Raw genomic sequence first — 14,892 nt, 5'->3', positions numbered from 1 at the left:
TAGCCCGTGAACAGCTGATGGCTGATAATGAGGCTAAGGATTTTGTTTTGATTAATTTTGCAATAACGTGACAAATTTACACATGCATACTAAGCATATCGCCAATTATGCTGCTAAAGTGATGTTACAGATAATAATAAATGTTAGCAAATGTAACTTTATGGCTTGTTCAGTTTAGTTAATTCAAATGAACTATTCCAAAATAGTTGTTAAACATGTCTTGATGTCACTGTGTGCAATACATTTGAAATTGTAAGATGAAATTTACTTGATCCTTTTTTGTTGGGACTGCATTAACTCATTTGTTAGCCTGGACTACAAGTACAGAAATCCATGAGGGAAATCACGCACACACACACACACACAAAAGTTGTTCCTTTTTATTTCTTGAAAAGGCTTAATTTAATTTAGTTGACAGACAATTGTTTTCTTAATTTAATTAAGTTTATGGAACATTTTTATTTTATGTGAGTAGAGCAATAAAACTGAGATGATGTCTCTCAAAGTAGCGTCTGGCAAAACACTCTGAAAGATCGAAAAGAACGAAAGTAAAAGTTGTTGGCACATTCTTTATAGTCTAAATAAACCTGGAAAGTCGTTCAGCAAGACAACAAGCTAAAAGGCAAACGGTCATATCCCTCAGTGATGAAATTGATGAGTGGACAGATGGGAGGGCAGATTAAAAAGCATCAAAAATTATTACTGCTGGAACGTATAAATGACAGTCAACACAGGATTATGGACAAAAGCAGAGGGTTGGAAAATGTTCCTGTTGTTTATGTCTCACTCATTTCTTCTTTCTACCAGCCACAAAAAATAAGATAATTTACCCATTTGACATTACCAACAAAATATGCTTTGACATTCACAGTTTTTCTTCTTACCACGTTATTCCTTGACTCACACGCGTACTCACCCGTCTCGCTCTGCCTCCTTCTTCTCCAGATCCTGAATGACGTCCAGTAAAACCTTGATGGTGTTCTGGCTGGTTTCCAACACCCCTTCCAGGCTGTGCAGCTGAGACTGCAGAGCCCCAATGTCGTACAGAGGGCCGTTTGGGCCAAACAGTTTCTCTTTTGCCTTTGCCAGGTCTAGCTTACACATAGCCCCAGACATGAGCCCCCCCAGTAGCTCCTGCACCTGCCGCAGTGTGTCCGCTTGGCCCTCTGCTGGTCCAAGAGGGGCCTGGGGATTCGTCCCCGCAGCAGGAGGCAATTGATTTGCACTGGACTGAGATTCTGGGCTGAGGATCGCCCGTCGGCTGCTTAAACAGGTGGGCCTCACAGTAGCTCTTGCCTTAGTTTTGGGAGGGACAGGAGGTGGGGTTTCACCTGCCTGATGGTGAGTTCCTGCTTCAACAATTGGCTTCGCTACCCCAGTTTTCATCCGGCCCTTTTCTGTGTTGTTGTTCTCAGCTTTGGGGACAGGAGGCTTGCGGGGCTGTCCTGGAGTCGAGGTGCCCTCTTTGCGGGGGGTGTATGGAGGAGGGGGAGGAGGAGGTGGGGGAGGAAGCATGAACTCTCTCCTGTCTCGTCTGTCCTGAGTGTAGCAGAAGGCCTGAGGAGGGGAGTGACTCACCCCAGTGTTAGAGTACAGCAGAGCAGTCTGTGGAGGGCAGGCGTAAGGAGGTAAGGAATGCCTGAAATTAGCAGAGGGAAGCACAGTTTCTTGGGGTTTACTAGCATACATCATTGCCTCACGTGGACAGAGAATAGGTGACATATTTTGTGGGAATGATTTGGAGTGTGATACTGTTTGATTTGGAGTCTTAAAGTGTTGCACGATTTGAGGGGGATTACTGCAAGACACTGCATTTTGCATACTAGAGTTGCAGTGTGGCAATATTCGAACTGAAAATTTACCTGGTGCCGGTTGTGTGGAAGGGCTGCAAATCAGAACTGGTATGGAAGGAGTCACATGGGTTGCCACATTTTGTTGATCCAAAATGCAATGTACTGCAGTTTGTGCAATAGGTATGGTGTGTGCTGCAATGGGGCCTTTGAAGTGTGAGACAGGGTGTGAAGCGGTGGCACAGGTTGGCTCGGGAGGAAATGACATCAAATTGTGAGGGAGGGTTTGTGTAGGAATCTTATGAGATGCTGCAGGTCGTGTAGGAGAGCCAAATGTTGCTGGTTTGTCTTTGACACAGTATGGTATAGACTGCACTGGAATTGTACAAGATGATGTGGGGTGAACAGGTGTTGGGGTGTGTGTAGCTGATATAGGAGATTGCATTGTTTGTACAGGAGGGGTAGGGGTCCTAATCAATGGCTCATTCTGATTAGAAATCTCACAGCGTGGCACAGACTGAATAGGAGTTACAGGTTGAGTTGGAGATATCACAGAGTACACAGGTTGATTTGAGGTGTTACCGCATGCCATGGGTTGTGTTGGAGTCTTCTGGCATGGCTGTGTGGATGTGAAAGTAGAGGCAACTGCAGGTGCTCCTTGAGAACAGGATGTTGTCTTGAAGCCAGCATTGCTGGAGCATGGAAGGGTTTCCTCCAGCTTTTGGCAACAGGGTCTGGATTGAGCAGGAGTTGTGGGATCTGTATATGAATCTGAAATGCAATGGGAATCAGGTATTGGGGGAGTCTTACAATTTGCCGTAGTCTGAATAGCAGGTGTGCAACAACGCCCTGTAGATTCAGTAGGAGACAGGCATGATTGCCCGTGTGTGGTGTCAGTTGACATGACTTGTGCTGTGGTAGTGCACAAAGGCTCCATTACAGTGGGGGTCAAAATTATGTTCTCTGTAGCAGCCTGTGGTGGGCAACATTGTGATGTTTCTTTGGGACATGTGGTTGGTGGAGGAGATGGTGCAGTGTGAGATGGACAAGATGCAGGATCTACCTCGGCTGTTTGCAAAGAGGTTGTGCTGTCTGGGACAGTTTGGACTTTTGAATCACTGCTAGCTTCAGTTTGTGTGGAAGAGACACTACATTGCGTATTATGAACTGCGTTGGGTGTGGGGGAACGCTGTGGAGGCACAATATCAGACGAAGTTCTGTGTGCCACAGCTTTGGATGTGGGTTTCTTAGGTTGGTTAGAATGTTGACGGCTTCTGTGCACAGTTTTAGTTGGAGAAGTACAAGGAGGCTCATGTTTCCCAGGATCACTTGCTGTTCTGTTTAAGGATTTCCTCCTCCCTCTCCTTCTAGACTGTTTTTGTGGCGCAGGTTGTGTTGATGTACCCACAGAGGCAGTTTGATTGTCCTCAGTTTTCTGGCCCCTTGATTGCTCAGCGGGGGTACAATGTTGGACAGGACTCTTCCGTGATCTACAAGGTGGAATGTAGACCTGTGCGGTCAACTCATCTGAGGAGTCTTCATCATCCCAGCCTCCCCCCAAGCTGTGACTGCGAGTCTGTGTGGCCGAGAGCGAGGGAGGCTTCTGCAAACTGGGTGAGGTTTGGATGGCTGTACTCCTGCATGGCTGAGTTGGCAGCGGCAGTGTGAACGAACATGGATGTGTTGGGACCCAGCAGCGTCTGGTAGGCCCAGGGGTAAGTGGGTGCGGTGGTGCTCTCTTCAGAAATGCTGTCACAGCACCAATTGTCTTTTCCATGTCTCCACGGACCGCTCCCACCAGCGAGGGCCCATTTGTTAACTCTTTCTGCCAGTTTGGAACCTCTGTTGGACTCTTACTCCTCACCTTTTCATTTTTATCCTTAGACTCATCATCATCCTCCAAATCTTTAAAGCGTACCTGCTGCGTGCGGTTTCGCCTGCGTTTAAGTCTGCTTTCAATATCTGGAGAGTTTCGGTTGAGGAGCACTGAGCGCACAGTCACGGTTGTGGGTGTTTTGTCTGGGTTGCCATTGCTGTGGCTGTGAACAGTTGGCAAATGGTTAGGCTCTTTGCTCACCATGTTATCCAAGAGTAGCTTATGGACCATAGATGTAAATTTTGACTGTGTAAGGGTTTTTGTCTGCTTTCACAAGTCAAATGTGAATAAACAATTATTTAGATAAAAAATTCAGTTGTAGCACACAGTATATTCGACATTTGGCAAACTCTGAACATGATAAATGCTGCAGTAACAAAAAATCAAAAATAAAATAAAATAGACCAGCCGATGGCAGCAGAGCATGTGACTGGTCCTTTCCTCAGGTCACATGACTGAGGGTTTCTGTTTAAGTCTTTGTGGTAATGCTGTCAGAGTAAGTCCTGGTTTTGGCACGAAGAGTTTTTATAAGCAAGTGTCTTTATATGCAAAAGAGGGACTGGTTGTATCCTGAGCTTCAGCCCCATTAGTCCACAGGGGCACTTAAACACTCAATGAGCAACCTCTGTGAAACTCTCTTTGTGTAAGTCCTGAAGAGCATGAACCTTTGGCAGGGAAGGCTTGCGAGTATGTCACAGAAGTCTGCATCATGGTTTCATAGCCAAGAGGAAAATCTCATGTCACATAGCTCTCACAGATGCTTGTCCTAAAAACATCAAGGCAAATAAAATGTTAATATGATACAGTTTTCAGGCTGACCAGTGAGAGGATATCCAGACACCTTTAATGCCCTACTTTCCAACTCAAAGCTTGTGTGCACAGTCCTCGCTGGTGTAGCATATCTTGACAGGCCAGGACTGGGCAATGCATCTCTTTAAGTTGACTTTCTCTCTCACATTTGTCCTTGAGTTTCTTTGCTTGTGTCGTTCACTTCATCGTTTTCTTTTGACGGGAACAGAACTGGAACATCTAAGCAAAGGAAAAACACAGAAAAAGGACAGTTAATTCAGTAATGTCCCAAAATCGAGGTTTGTATTGCTGAATAATGTTTTACTTTGTCAAACACATACACACAATAAGTTCATTCTAGCATAAAACCGTACCCAAGGACATACAGAAGTACCTACGTAGGATTCCTCAAGTATAAAACTGCTCCCTTCAATAATCAAGTCTTTGATCTCCTTTCATTTTCTGGTGAGGCAGTCTACAAAATAGTTTAGGGTCAAATATATGACAACAGTAGATATTGAGAGTACTTTAAGCTTGTCTGTGGCTTTGGGGCTGGTGTTTAACTCAGTGGTGTCTCAGAGGGGGCAGACTAAGAGATATTCAGGGGTAGAGACTGACAACGCTAATTAACTTGGCTTGTCTTTAAGCAACCCCCCTGGCACATGGAGGCACAAGCATGACAGCTGATCGCCTCAGGGAATTCTGAACACACTCTATCACACTGTCACTGTTACCAGGCACTGCATTCTGTCAGTGATCAGACAATCACAGTCCGTTGAGTCATGAAAGGATGTTAAATGTCTGTGTACGTGTCTTGTGGTACACGTATTTGCATCAGATGGGGAATCAGTCAGATTGAATCATAGCACAGAACATCTTACTCAACAAAACTGCTAGCATGTCACAGCACTCCACTATAATTTCTTGTATATACCCTTTATCAAAACAGTTGTATAGCTTCAAGTGCTAATTAGCCTATGGCCATATTTTGAAAGAAATAGCTTCCTGCTGATTACAGGATCATTCTTGTTATGCAGTACATTTTCATGTCACTGTAATATACAGTGTCTTAATCTACTTAAGTATTAAAATATTAAACGTTTAAACAAATTTTAAAGATGGAATTAGTTTTCTTTATTTACATCCCGTTTGTTTTCTTGTCATTGTGTAAGATTTAATTAATGATAAAAATAAGAAAGGCTGATAAACCCTAAATATTAATTGAAATGTTTCCTTACATTACAACACAAGCATACTAATTTTTAACGTTTAAGAGGTCTATTTACTGCAAAAAAAAGGAAAGACTCATTCCATTATTTTAAACACTGTCACTTGACCTTTATATCATCATCATAATAATGATAAATGTGCAAATATGAAAAAATATATATGTTTACTTAAATTTAGCAGGTCAATCAAATATTGTATCAAAAAAGAGAAATTTGTAGCTAATATTACTTTGGGTTCATTCATCACACTGAAATGAGGGTCAAGTTGAGGACAATGCATTTTGGGATACAGTGTGCTCTGTTGAATACTGAATATTTTGGCAAAAGTAGTTGGTCATTCAAGTATTCATGCATACAGAAAATGTGTTTATGCACAGTATACATAATACTTACTGCAGAGACAGTAAACTTAATATGTTAGTATGCTATTCTGAACATAGACAAAACCTAATTAACAAAATACAGAAGCAGTGCAAAAACTCAATAACCATTTGCATGCCAAAACACACATTCAATGTTCAAGTCAAGCCAAATTTACTTCTATAGCACTTTTCACAATACGCAATGTTTCAAAGTAGCTTTGCAGACAATCATAATGTTAACATTTATTATATCTTAATATCTTCATGTCCTACTTTCAAATAATGCCAAAAGGCCCTTGAGCACAGAGGTTTGCAGGAAAAAGCATAAAGCACAAACTACCACCTTACACCTTTAGTTTTATGTAGGTAATCAAGCCATCATTGATTGCTTCTCACTCAGCTAAACTACGGGTTCCTCTTGAAATCTCTCACTGCAGCTCTTCAGGTTCAACTACCATGGGAGCCTCAGACAAAAGGCTAAACATGCTCCATTATTAACCTGTTATCTCCATGTAGCCCAAAGATAAATCTGGCTTGGTACAGCTTAGCAATTGTAAAGTAATATAGCTCGATAATTGGGGGCTTGTACAGAACAGACAGAACAGAATAAATGAACAACAGCTGCAGTGTCAAATTAGGTGAATGCATCAACTTTGTTAAATTGAATTCTTTTAAATGTGTAATTAATCTTAAAATGAACAACTGCAACCCAAATTTCAAAATGTTTTACTGATTGTAAAAGAAGACATTGGGCCCTGTCTTACACCCGGCGCAATGCAGTGCCAAACGTGACGCAAGAGTTTTTTGCTAGTTTCAGTCCGACGCAGTTATCATTTTCACGTCCTGCGCCACGTTGTTAAAATAACAAATGTATTTGTGCGCCCATGGGCTGCTGGTCTGAAAACGAGGTGTGTTCTGACGCATTGTTGGCGCGTTGCTATTTTGAGGCAACAGAAATAGACTGCGCTATTGACCAACTGAAACCTGGTCTAAAGTCAATGGCGCAATATTTTTTTTGTTATTTAATGTGCGTGTTAGTAATGTGTGCCTATAGGCGGGTCCACAACGTGCGTACACTCTGCTTAGTAAACACACAGGGATGCACAGCAGCACACAAACATGCCAAATATTAAAATATTAAAAGGTTTACAATGTAAAAGATTCATATTGTGTACATAAAGATATGGTGGAATCCGGCTTGTCCCGTAGATGGTACCTCGCGCACGAGCAGTTCTGTTTGTGCTCTGGAGACGGCTTTGGTCTTTCCACTATCAAATTCCGTCATGTAAATAGCGAATCTGCCATGGCACGAGCGCAACTGGCATTTAAAGGGAATGGGAGATGAGACTCTGATTGGTTTAATGCACGTAAATCCCAAAACACACCCATTACTCATTATGAGAATAGGGACAGCCCTTTTAGACGACCATTTTGGCCGTCGTTAAACTAGCAAAAGTGGATTCGGACACGCCCTATGTGAACTTGCGCCCTCCGCTTTAGACCATGCGCTTAGATCGTTAAAATAGGGCCCTATAGCACAATTTGCAGCAATGCTGAGAATGAGACACATTTTGAAATGCAATGATGCATGAAATCAAGCCTGGGTAGCTAAAAGCATCTGTCTTCACATACTTGCTTAAAAGGGTCATGATTTGAGTTATCATATTTTCCTTGATCTTTTGACAGTTTCAGAACTTAAAGACTTCCTCGTTAGTCCAAAAACAGCTTTTTGTTTAAACCAAGCTCCGAAAACGACTCGGATTTTGTCACAATATGACCAAATAGTGCAGCCAAAGACCACCACAGCAGAATCAGATCAGCATCATCATCGCGTCTTTGGGGAGAAATAGGATCACTGGACTAAAAATAACATTACCTTCCAAAGGATCCTAATGCTGTGACCCTGGATCACAAAACCAGTCTTATGTTGCACGGGTATTTTTGTGGCAATAGCCAACAAAACATTGTATGGGTCAAAATTATAGATTTTTCTTTTATGCCAAAAATCATTAGGATATTAAGTAAAGATCATGTTCCATGAAGATATTTTGTAAATTTCCCACCTTAAATATATAAAACATTTATTTTTGTGAATGGATGCAGCACTATCGCCAATAGAAATGGACAACTTTAAAGGCGATTTTCTCAATATTTCGATTTTTCTGTACCCTCAGATTCCAGATTTTCAAATAGTTGTATCTCGACCAAATATTGTCCTATCCTAACAAACCATACATCAATGGAAAGATTATGTATTCAGCTTTCAGATGATGTATAAATCTCAATTTTTTAAAAATTACACATAAGACTGGTTTTGTGGTCCAGGGTCACATATATCTTCAACTATGTGAATGTCTCATTGGAGCATTGTTTGTTTGTTCGGTACATTTCACTGTGGATTCTTTGGTAAATCAGTCGCAATTTCGCCACAGGCTTTGCAAACAGACTTTTACTGTAAGATATGGACCCAACAGCAATGTCACAACAGTGTTACTTCTAATGCCTAATCTGTGATCAGTGATTTTCGATATGTAATGGTTCATTTACAGTCAGACATTCTTTGTTTCATAATAATTTATTGTTGTTTAAGAGTCAGTAAATCAAGCCAGTGACTAAATGGTCAACTTCACATGCGCTCCACAGATATGTCTGTCATCATGTGACAGGAGTAGATCTAAATATAATGCTGTAATCAACACTTTTCAGCAGCTGTAATAGTAAAAACATAGTTATTTCATATGCAAATTTGTTAGCGAATCATAGCAGTGGATATCTCACAGCAGACACGCCCCTTCCAACAGAGCGTTCAAAGCAGAGGGATTAAAAGGGTAGAAAATGGCCTTTTATTTTTAAATTATGAACATTTTTGATGTAAAAATCATGCTAACTTTATAAGTGCACCTCAGGAAACATAAAATAATATTTTTAAAAAATGCAGTTCATGACCCCTTTAAAGTATGTTTCAGGCTTTAGGCTTGTTACTTATTAAAGCAATAAGTGACAACAAGCTGGGTGTTCTTATGCGCAAAACAAAGTTGCCTCTTATATCACTAGTTAGGCTATTTCCTAAAACAACGATATGGTAAAAGACCATAGCGTTCAACAAATAGTTTGATTTATTCATGTGACACTAACAAACTAATAAAGTCCATAACTGTCAGCTGTTTACGGTTGCCAAAAAAGTGTAACATCTTAAGTAAAATGGTTTCGAACAACGGTTTCGAACGCAGCTCCTACGACAACATTTAAAATCGACCTGTTTTATAAAAGTCAAAAGCAAAACGAGTCTTCGGTCTCGACTGAACTCAGTAAAAGAGTGTTACCTTCTTTAGCTGCTGCCTTCTGTTTTTATGTAGTTCTGCTTTGCTACATTTGCTACTGCTTTGTTCAGTTCAATGCCGGTGGCGGATTCGTGCCCTATCCGGAAGTTCAAATGTTCCCATGTGTGATTCATCCTGGCGCAGACGGCACATTGAGAAATGTTCTTTTGCATGTCGGGTAAATAATACTTGCTGTTATGCATTTAGTTTAGTCACATTACAATACACTGTTCAAGCTTTACACTTCCATCAAAACCATTTAGTAGTTGTTCACAGCAACCACAAAAAAAAAAAAAAAAAAAATCAGGCAGTGTTTCATGTGGGTGTATTAGCATTTATAATGTGCTCACTCTGTGTAAATAAGTTATGAATACATTTGAATATGTATTTGCAGCTTTAACTCGCATGCTTTGTGACAGCTTCACTGAGCCGCACACCTGGACACATTAACTGTTGCCAGCCACGGCCACACGCAAGGTCACTTTAAGAACGAAAATACAGCCAAACATTTCACACTTGATAATATTAATTGTTTTTCATTTCACTTCCCAAATCAGGCCAGCAGAATTTCTTAGGAGATGAGAAATGAGAGATTACAGGAAGGTGAAAACGTAATCAAGCGACTGAAATGAAGAGCAGAATGGATTACTCGCTGTCCCTTTGCTCTCCTGGAACTGCCCTCAATTATCCTGCAAGTCTGGAAGTTGTTCCCCAGAAGAGAAGTCAATTATTTAATGAAGCCCTAAATTGGATGAATCATTTGCATAACCAGAACATTTAATTAGGAAACACTTGGTTGTTTTTTTGAGAAGAAGTGTGGGATTCTGAATTAAAATTCAGAGGGCAGGTGTAATCGTGGGATTGCGGTCCACTGGGAACGTAGTGTTTGCTGTTCATTATTGTTCATTCATAAAGGACAAAAAGAGGGATGTGTTCTTTAATGTTGTATTCGCTTTGAGATTTTATTAAAAGATGCTTTTTACTAATGAGTCGTTCTCTACTCTACTCGAACACAACTCGTTTTCCCTGAGGATGCCACGTAAACTCTACTTTTCACAGATGTATATTGTGATTTTAATCTTGTCCGAATCAAACAAGTTTTTACTAAAAGCTCTCACAAATGACCTTCTGTTTTGGGTCTAAACCTAAACTTGTCAGGATAGAAATGATGCTTCACAATGCTTCTCTTTTATATTGACCTTCGTAGAATGCCGTAGTTGAGGCTAAATGTATTGTTGCACTGCTTTATGCACTTTCATTATGGATTTAGACATTACTTCCATCAAATAACTCTGAGAAAAATGCATCACAGATTCCACAAAGTGAAGTGGATAAAAAAAAACTAATACTAAGACAAGAACGGGTATTGTTTAAAATCCATGTATAATTTTAATGAAAGGTTTTGATCCAACTTTTTTCAACTTTGTTAATAATCAGAAATGTTTCTTGAGCAGCAAATCAGCATATTAGAATGATTTCTGAAGGATCATGTGACACTGAAGACTGGAGTAATGATGCTGAAAATTCAGCTTTAATCACAGGAATACATTACAATATAATTTCTATTCAAATAAAAAAAAAAAAATTCAGTTTGTAATAATATTTCACAATATTACTGCTTTTAGCATATTTGTGATCAAATAAATGCAGCCTTGGTGAGCATAAAAGACTCAAAACCATTTAAGTCTTACTGTCCCCAAACTTTTGAATGATAGCATGCACACATCTATAAGGCACCCCATAACATCTAAACCCTGGCTATGCTCTCATATTAATCCTAAATACAAAGATCCCAGTTCCCTTCCAAACAGTAGTACATGAAATGACAGACATCCTATGTTAATAACTGTAATTCATATGTCATTTAGAAAACCAATCCCATCCAAACAGCAGTCCTGTCACAAACCGTCAGATCTAAATGGGTACATTTCAAATGAAATTTCAAATCCAATGTCAGCCCTGAGTAAATGAGAGCTGAGACGGCATATGTTGCTGTCTTTCTACGTAAAGCCAAACGCTCTCGGACAGCTTTATTAAGAAAGAAGCGAGACAGTCGAGCGATCTTGACACGGCTGTCTCAGAGTAGGTCGCTGGATCTAGCCATGTCTCAGGAAATATTAAGCTACATTGCACATTTATTTTGGGAAAGGACACCCTGGAGGGTCTTGTCTTCTTAATTTAGGTACAGCTTTCTTAATTTATATATTTATTTACCTGCTTTTTTCCCCTGCAGGAAACATCTTTTTCATGGTAACACCCCCGTTGGTCACGGAGAAGGCTTGATTATTAGGATTACTGATGATTACTGTGATGCTCGACAGGGGTTTGGGAGGAGAGCTGCAGCCTTCAGGCGCTTGTGTTCCTCTACCACAACCTCCTCCTCATCCTCATCCTCATCTTCATCCTGTGGCACATCACAGCATTGATGTGATTGGCTGTGACACGCCAAGGCCTCTGGATGTGATGTGAATCAACAGAGCACCCGCGACAGAGCAGGAAACGCTGCCGTTCAGAACGGTCTCCGCTACCGAATGTCTCAGCATACGGCTTCACAAAGCAAGGCTGTTTTCTCTGAGGAGTGCATCCACAAAGAAAATAATCTGTATACTATATATATATATATATATATATATACACACATTTCTGTCAGGACCACTCCGTCAAATGGCACTCCGTACGATTGACAATTAGCATACAGTTTGGATTGGCGGTATGGTTCCGTTCTGGGCGAGAACTCCCTGCGCATCCATGCAGCCTAGCATGGATAAGAGCAGGGAGAGCAGCAATAGGGTAAACAGAACAGAACCAACATGAATGTTTTCAAATATATTTAATTCAAGATTTTAAAGTACAACAGAATTTATTCTGATTCAAGGGGAATCAGAATGCCAAATCCTGACTGGGCGAGAGGAGGAGCTGGGGATGGAGGAGGGTAATTGTCTCCTGAGAAACACTATATCTGCTGATAATACTGAAGGAGCGTATATATGTATACAGTGATAGGCGTCGTATTCCTATAGGTAGACGTGTATGAGCTGAGAGTCAGCTGATACCTGCCAGAACTAACGCTGTGCTTGATATATAATATATACAAAAATGCTGGGTTGTTTCAACCCAACCCATTTTTAAACCAACATTTGGTTTTGTCCATATTTGACTCAAAATTGGGTTAAAACAACCCAGCATTTTTTTAGAGTGTGGATGGATGGATGGATGGATGGATGGATGGATGGATGGATGGATGGATACATTTCCCTGAGGATGCCACGTAAACTCAAGTTTCAGACATACTTTGTGATTTTAATGAAATGAAAGTTGCATCTCCGTGCCTGTGACGTTTAATACAGTATTTACAGAATATTGTTACATATACAAATACATACAAAAACAATAATACTGTAAAAATATCATTACAATTTAACATAATTGTTTTTTTTATTTGAATATATTTGAATATGTAATTTATTCCTGTGATCAAAGCTGTATTTTCAGCATCATTACTCCAGTCTTCAGTGTCACATGATCCTTCAGAAATCATTCTAATATGCTGATTTGCTGCTCAAGAATAATTTCTGATTATCATCAATGTTGAAAACGGTTGTGCTGCTTAATATTTCTGTGGAAACCATGAAAAAAAAAATCAGGATGAATTCTTTAATGAATAGAAAGTTCAAAAGAACAGCATTTATTTGTAATATAAATCTTTTCTACCATTATACATTCACTGCCTCTTTTGATCTTCAGCAGGAATTTATTTATTTCTTCTTTAAAAAAAAAAAAAAAAAAAAAAAAATTCATACTGACCTCAGACTTTTGAACTGTAATGTATAGTGCATTATAGTAATATTATAATAATTGTAAGTAATAATGATGTTCCATATGCTTTTAACCTGGAAACCATGTAAATATCAAATGCAACATGACTTTACATCAGACTAAAAAAAATAATAATAATACAGAGAGGGGGCTTCAGTCCACCACACAGCACTGCAACAAAGCCATGTTGTTCTTTTAAACTAACATTGTTAACTCATTGAGCCCACCTACACTGCGTGGGCACGCTGCAAACTCTCTAAAGCACCTTGTCTCTAAAGTACTAATGAAAAATAACTTTATCATCAGAGTTTATGATATATGATACAACTGTGCATCTTGTTCCCTCATTAGCGTCATAAGCGCTGATGCTCAGACTCCCTGATGTACTTATTCTGCTGTGCAGATAATTCCACATTATTAGGTGAGGGAGAACACGAGCCACCCTGGTGTTTGGAGCAGAGGATCGGATCATAACCTGCCGTCTCAGGCTGATTCTGCTGCCCGGAGCCGAGCATCCTTCAGGTCTTCTAAAGATATGAGTGTTTGTTTCTGTAGCATCCGAATGTTCTATTCTATCCGGTCTCTCGTCGAGAAAAACACGGTGCCACTGCACTCAGGTTTCCTTTTCAATTCAGTTTCAATTTCATGTGCTTTGGTTGGAATGATAAAACTGCACATTGCCAAAGTATTTGCACGAAAGTTGTGAACAATTAAAGGTGCAAAATAAAAAAGTGAAATTAAAATTAAATTAAACAATTAAATTAAATTAAATACAAAATTAAATTAAATAAATAATACAATTAAATAAAACAATAAAATAAAATAAAATAGCACACCTCTACATGACAAATCGACTGATTCAATATCGTTCACCAATGGTGTGGGGCAAGTTAAGTGCTTTAAAAGTTACGAAAATCGGCCAACCCTTAATATGAACCTTAGCAAGCGGCACTAATAACTAAAATATTGAAAAATAACAATGATACAGAGAATGAGCAATATTAACAATTTCTGTGCTATATTTCTGCACCACAAACAGAGGGTGAAATAAATAAATAAATACATGTTTTCACAAATATTTGCCAATTATATGCTGTTTGCAAATAGCATATTTTATCAGATTGATAATTATAAATATGATAAATAAATTACATACCGATAAAACAAAATAACAGATGATAACAGTGAAGAGTTTACTTAATTTAACAAAAAGGAATAAATTAGGGAAGTAACATTAATTAAACAATAGTAGTTAAGAATAAACCAAAGATAAAGCTAAGAACTGAAGGTCAGTACTGTCTCCTTTTCTGTCTTTTATTTCCATAATTTATGTTGCTTTCCATCACAGATTCCATCTCTTTTGTACTCCCTCACTCTCTTTCCTCCAGCACTCCCAATGCTTTCTTTTCTACTCACATATTCCCTCTCTCTCTCTCTCCCTCTCTCTCTCTCTCTCAGTCTGTGTGGACAGAGATTTACAGTGACAGTTTAATGAATCCAGCATTTCTTAATGCTCAGTGTGTCCTAGTGGCAGGAACGCTGACCCTCCTCAACCCCCCTCAGTCTTCCACGTGCATATTGCACTTCATACGCAGTTGGGCTGGGAAGCATCTAAATGAATCATAACTCAAACATATCAATGTTATTAAAGACTTCACAAGCGTCCCCTGAGCTCTTTGAGCATTTGAGCAAGTAATGCTCAATAATCGT

At 39.6% G+C, this 14,892-nt stretch overlaps 1 protein-coding gene across 2 annotated transcripts in view; it reads right to left on the bottom strand.

Moving 5' to 3' along the window:
- Window positions 1-14,892, bottom strand: part of LOC307159266 (uncharacterized protein) — a 102,591-nt gene that overhangs the window by 74,224 nt on the left and 13,475 nt on the right. For both annotated transcript variants that reach the window (XM_079872522.1, XM_079872521.1), the window contains exon 2: window positions 917-4,695. In XM_079872522.1, the coding sequence (XP_079728648.1) occupies window positions 917-3,897 (2,981 nt within the window). In that variant the 5' untranslated portion in view covers window positions 3,898-4,695. The remainder of the gene's footprint in view (window positions 1-916; window positions 4,696-14,892) is intronic.

Source organism: Squalius cephalus, assembly GCF_949319135.1.
Source record: "Squalius cephalus genome assembly, chromosome: 5".
NCBI lineage: Eukaryota > Metazoa > Chordata > Actinopteri > Cypriniformes > Leuciscidae > Squalius > Squalius cephalus.
The sequence above is the reverse complement of the archived record's forward strand: the minus strand, read 5'-3'. Positions and strand labels throughout refer to the sequence as shown.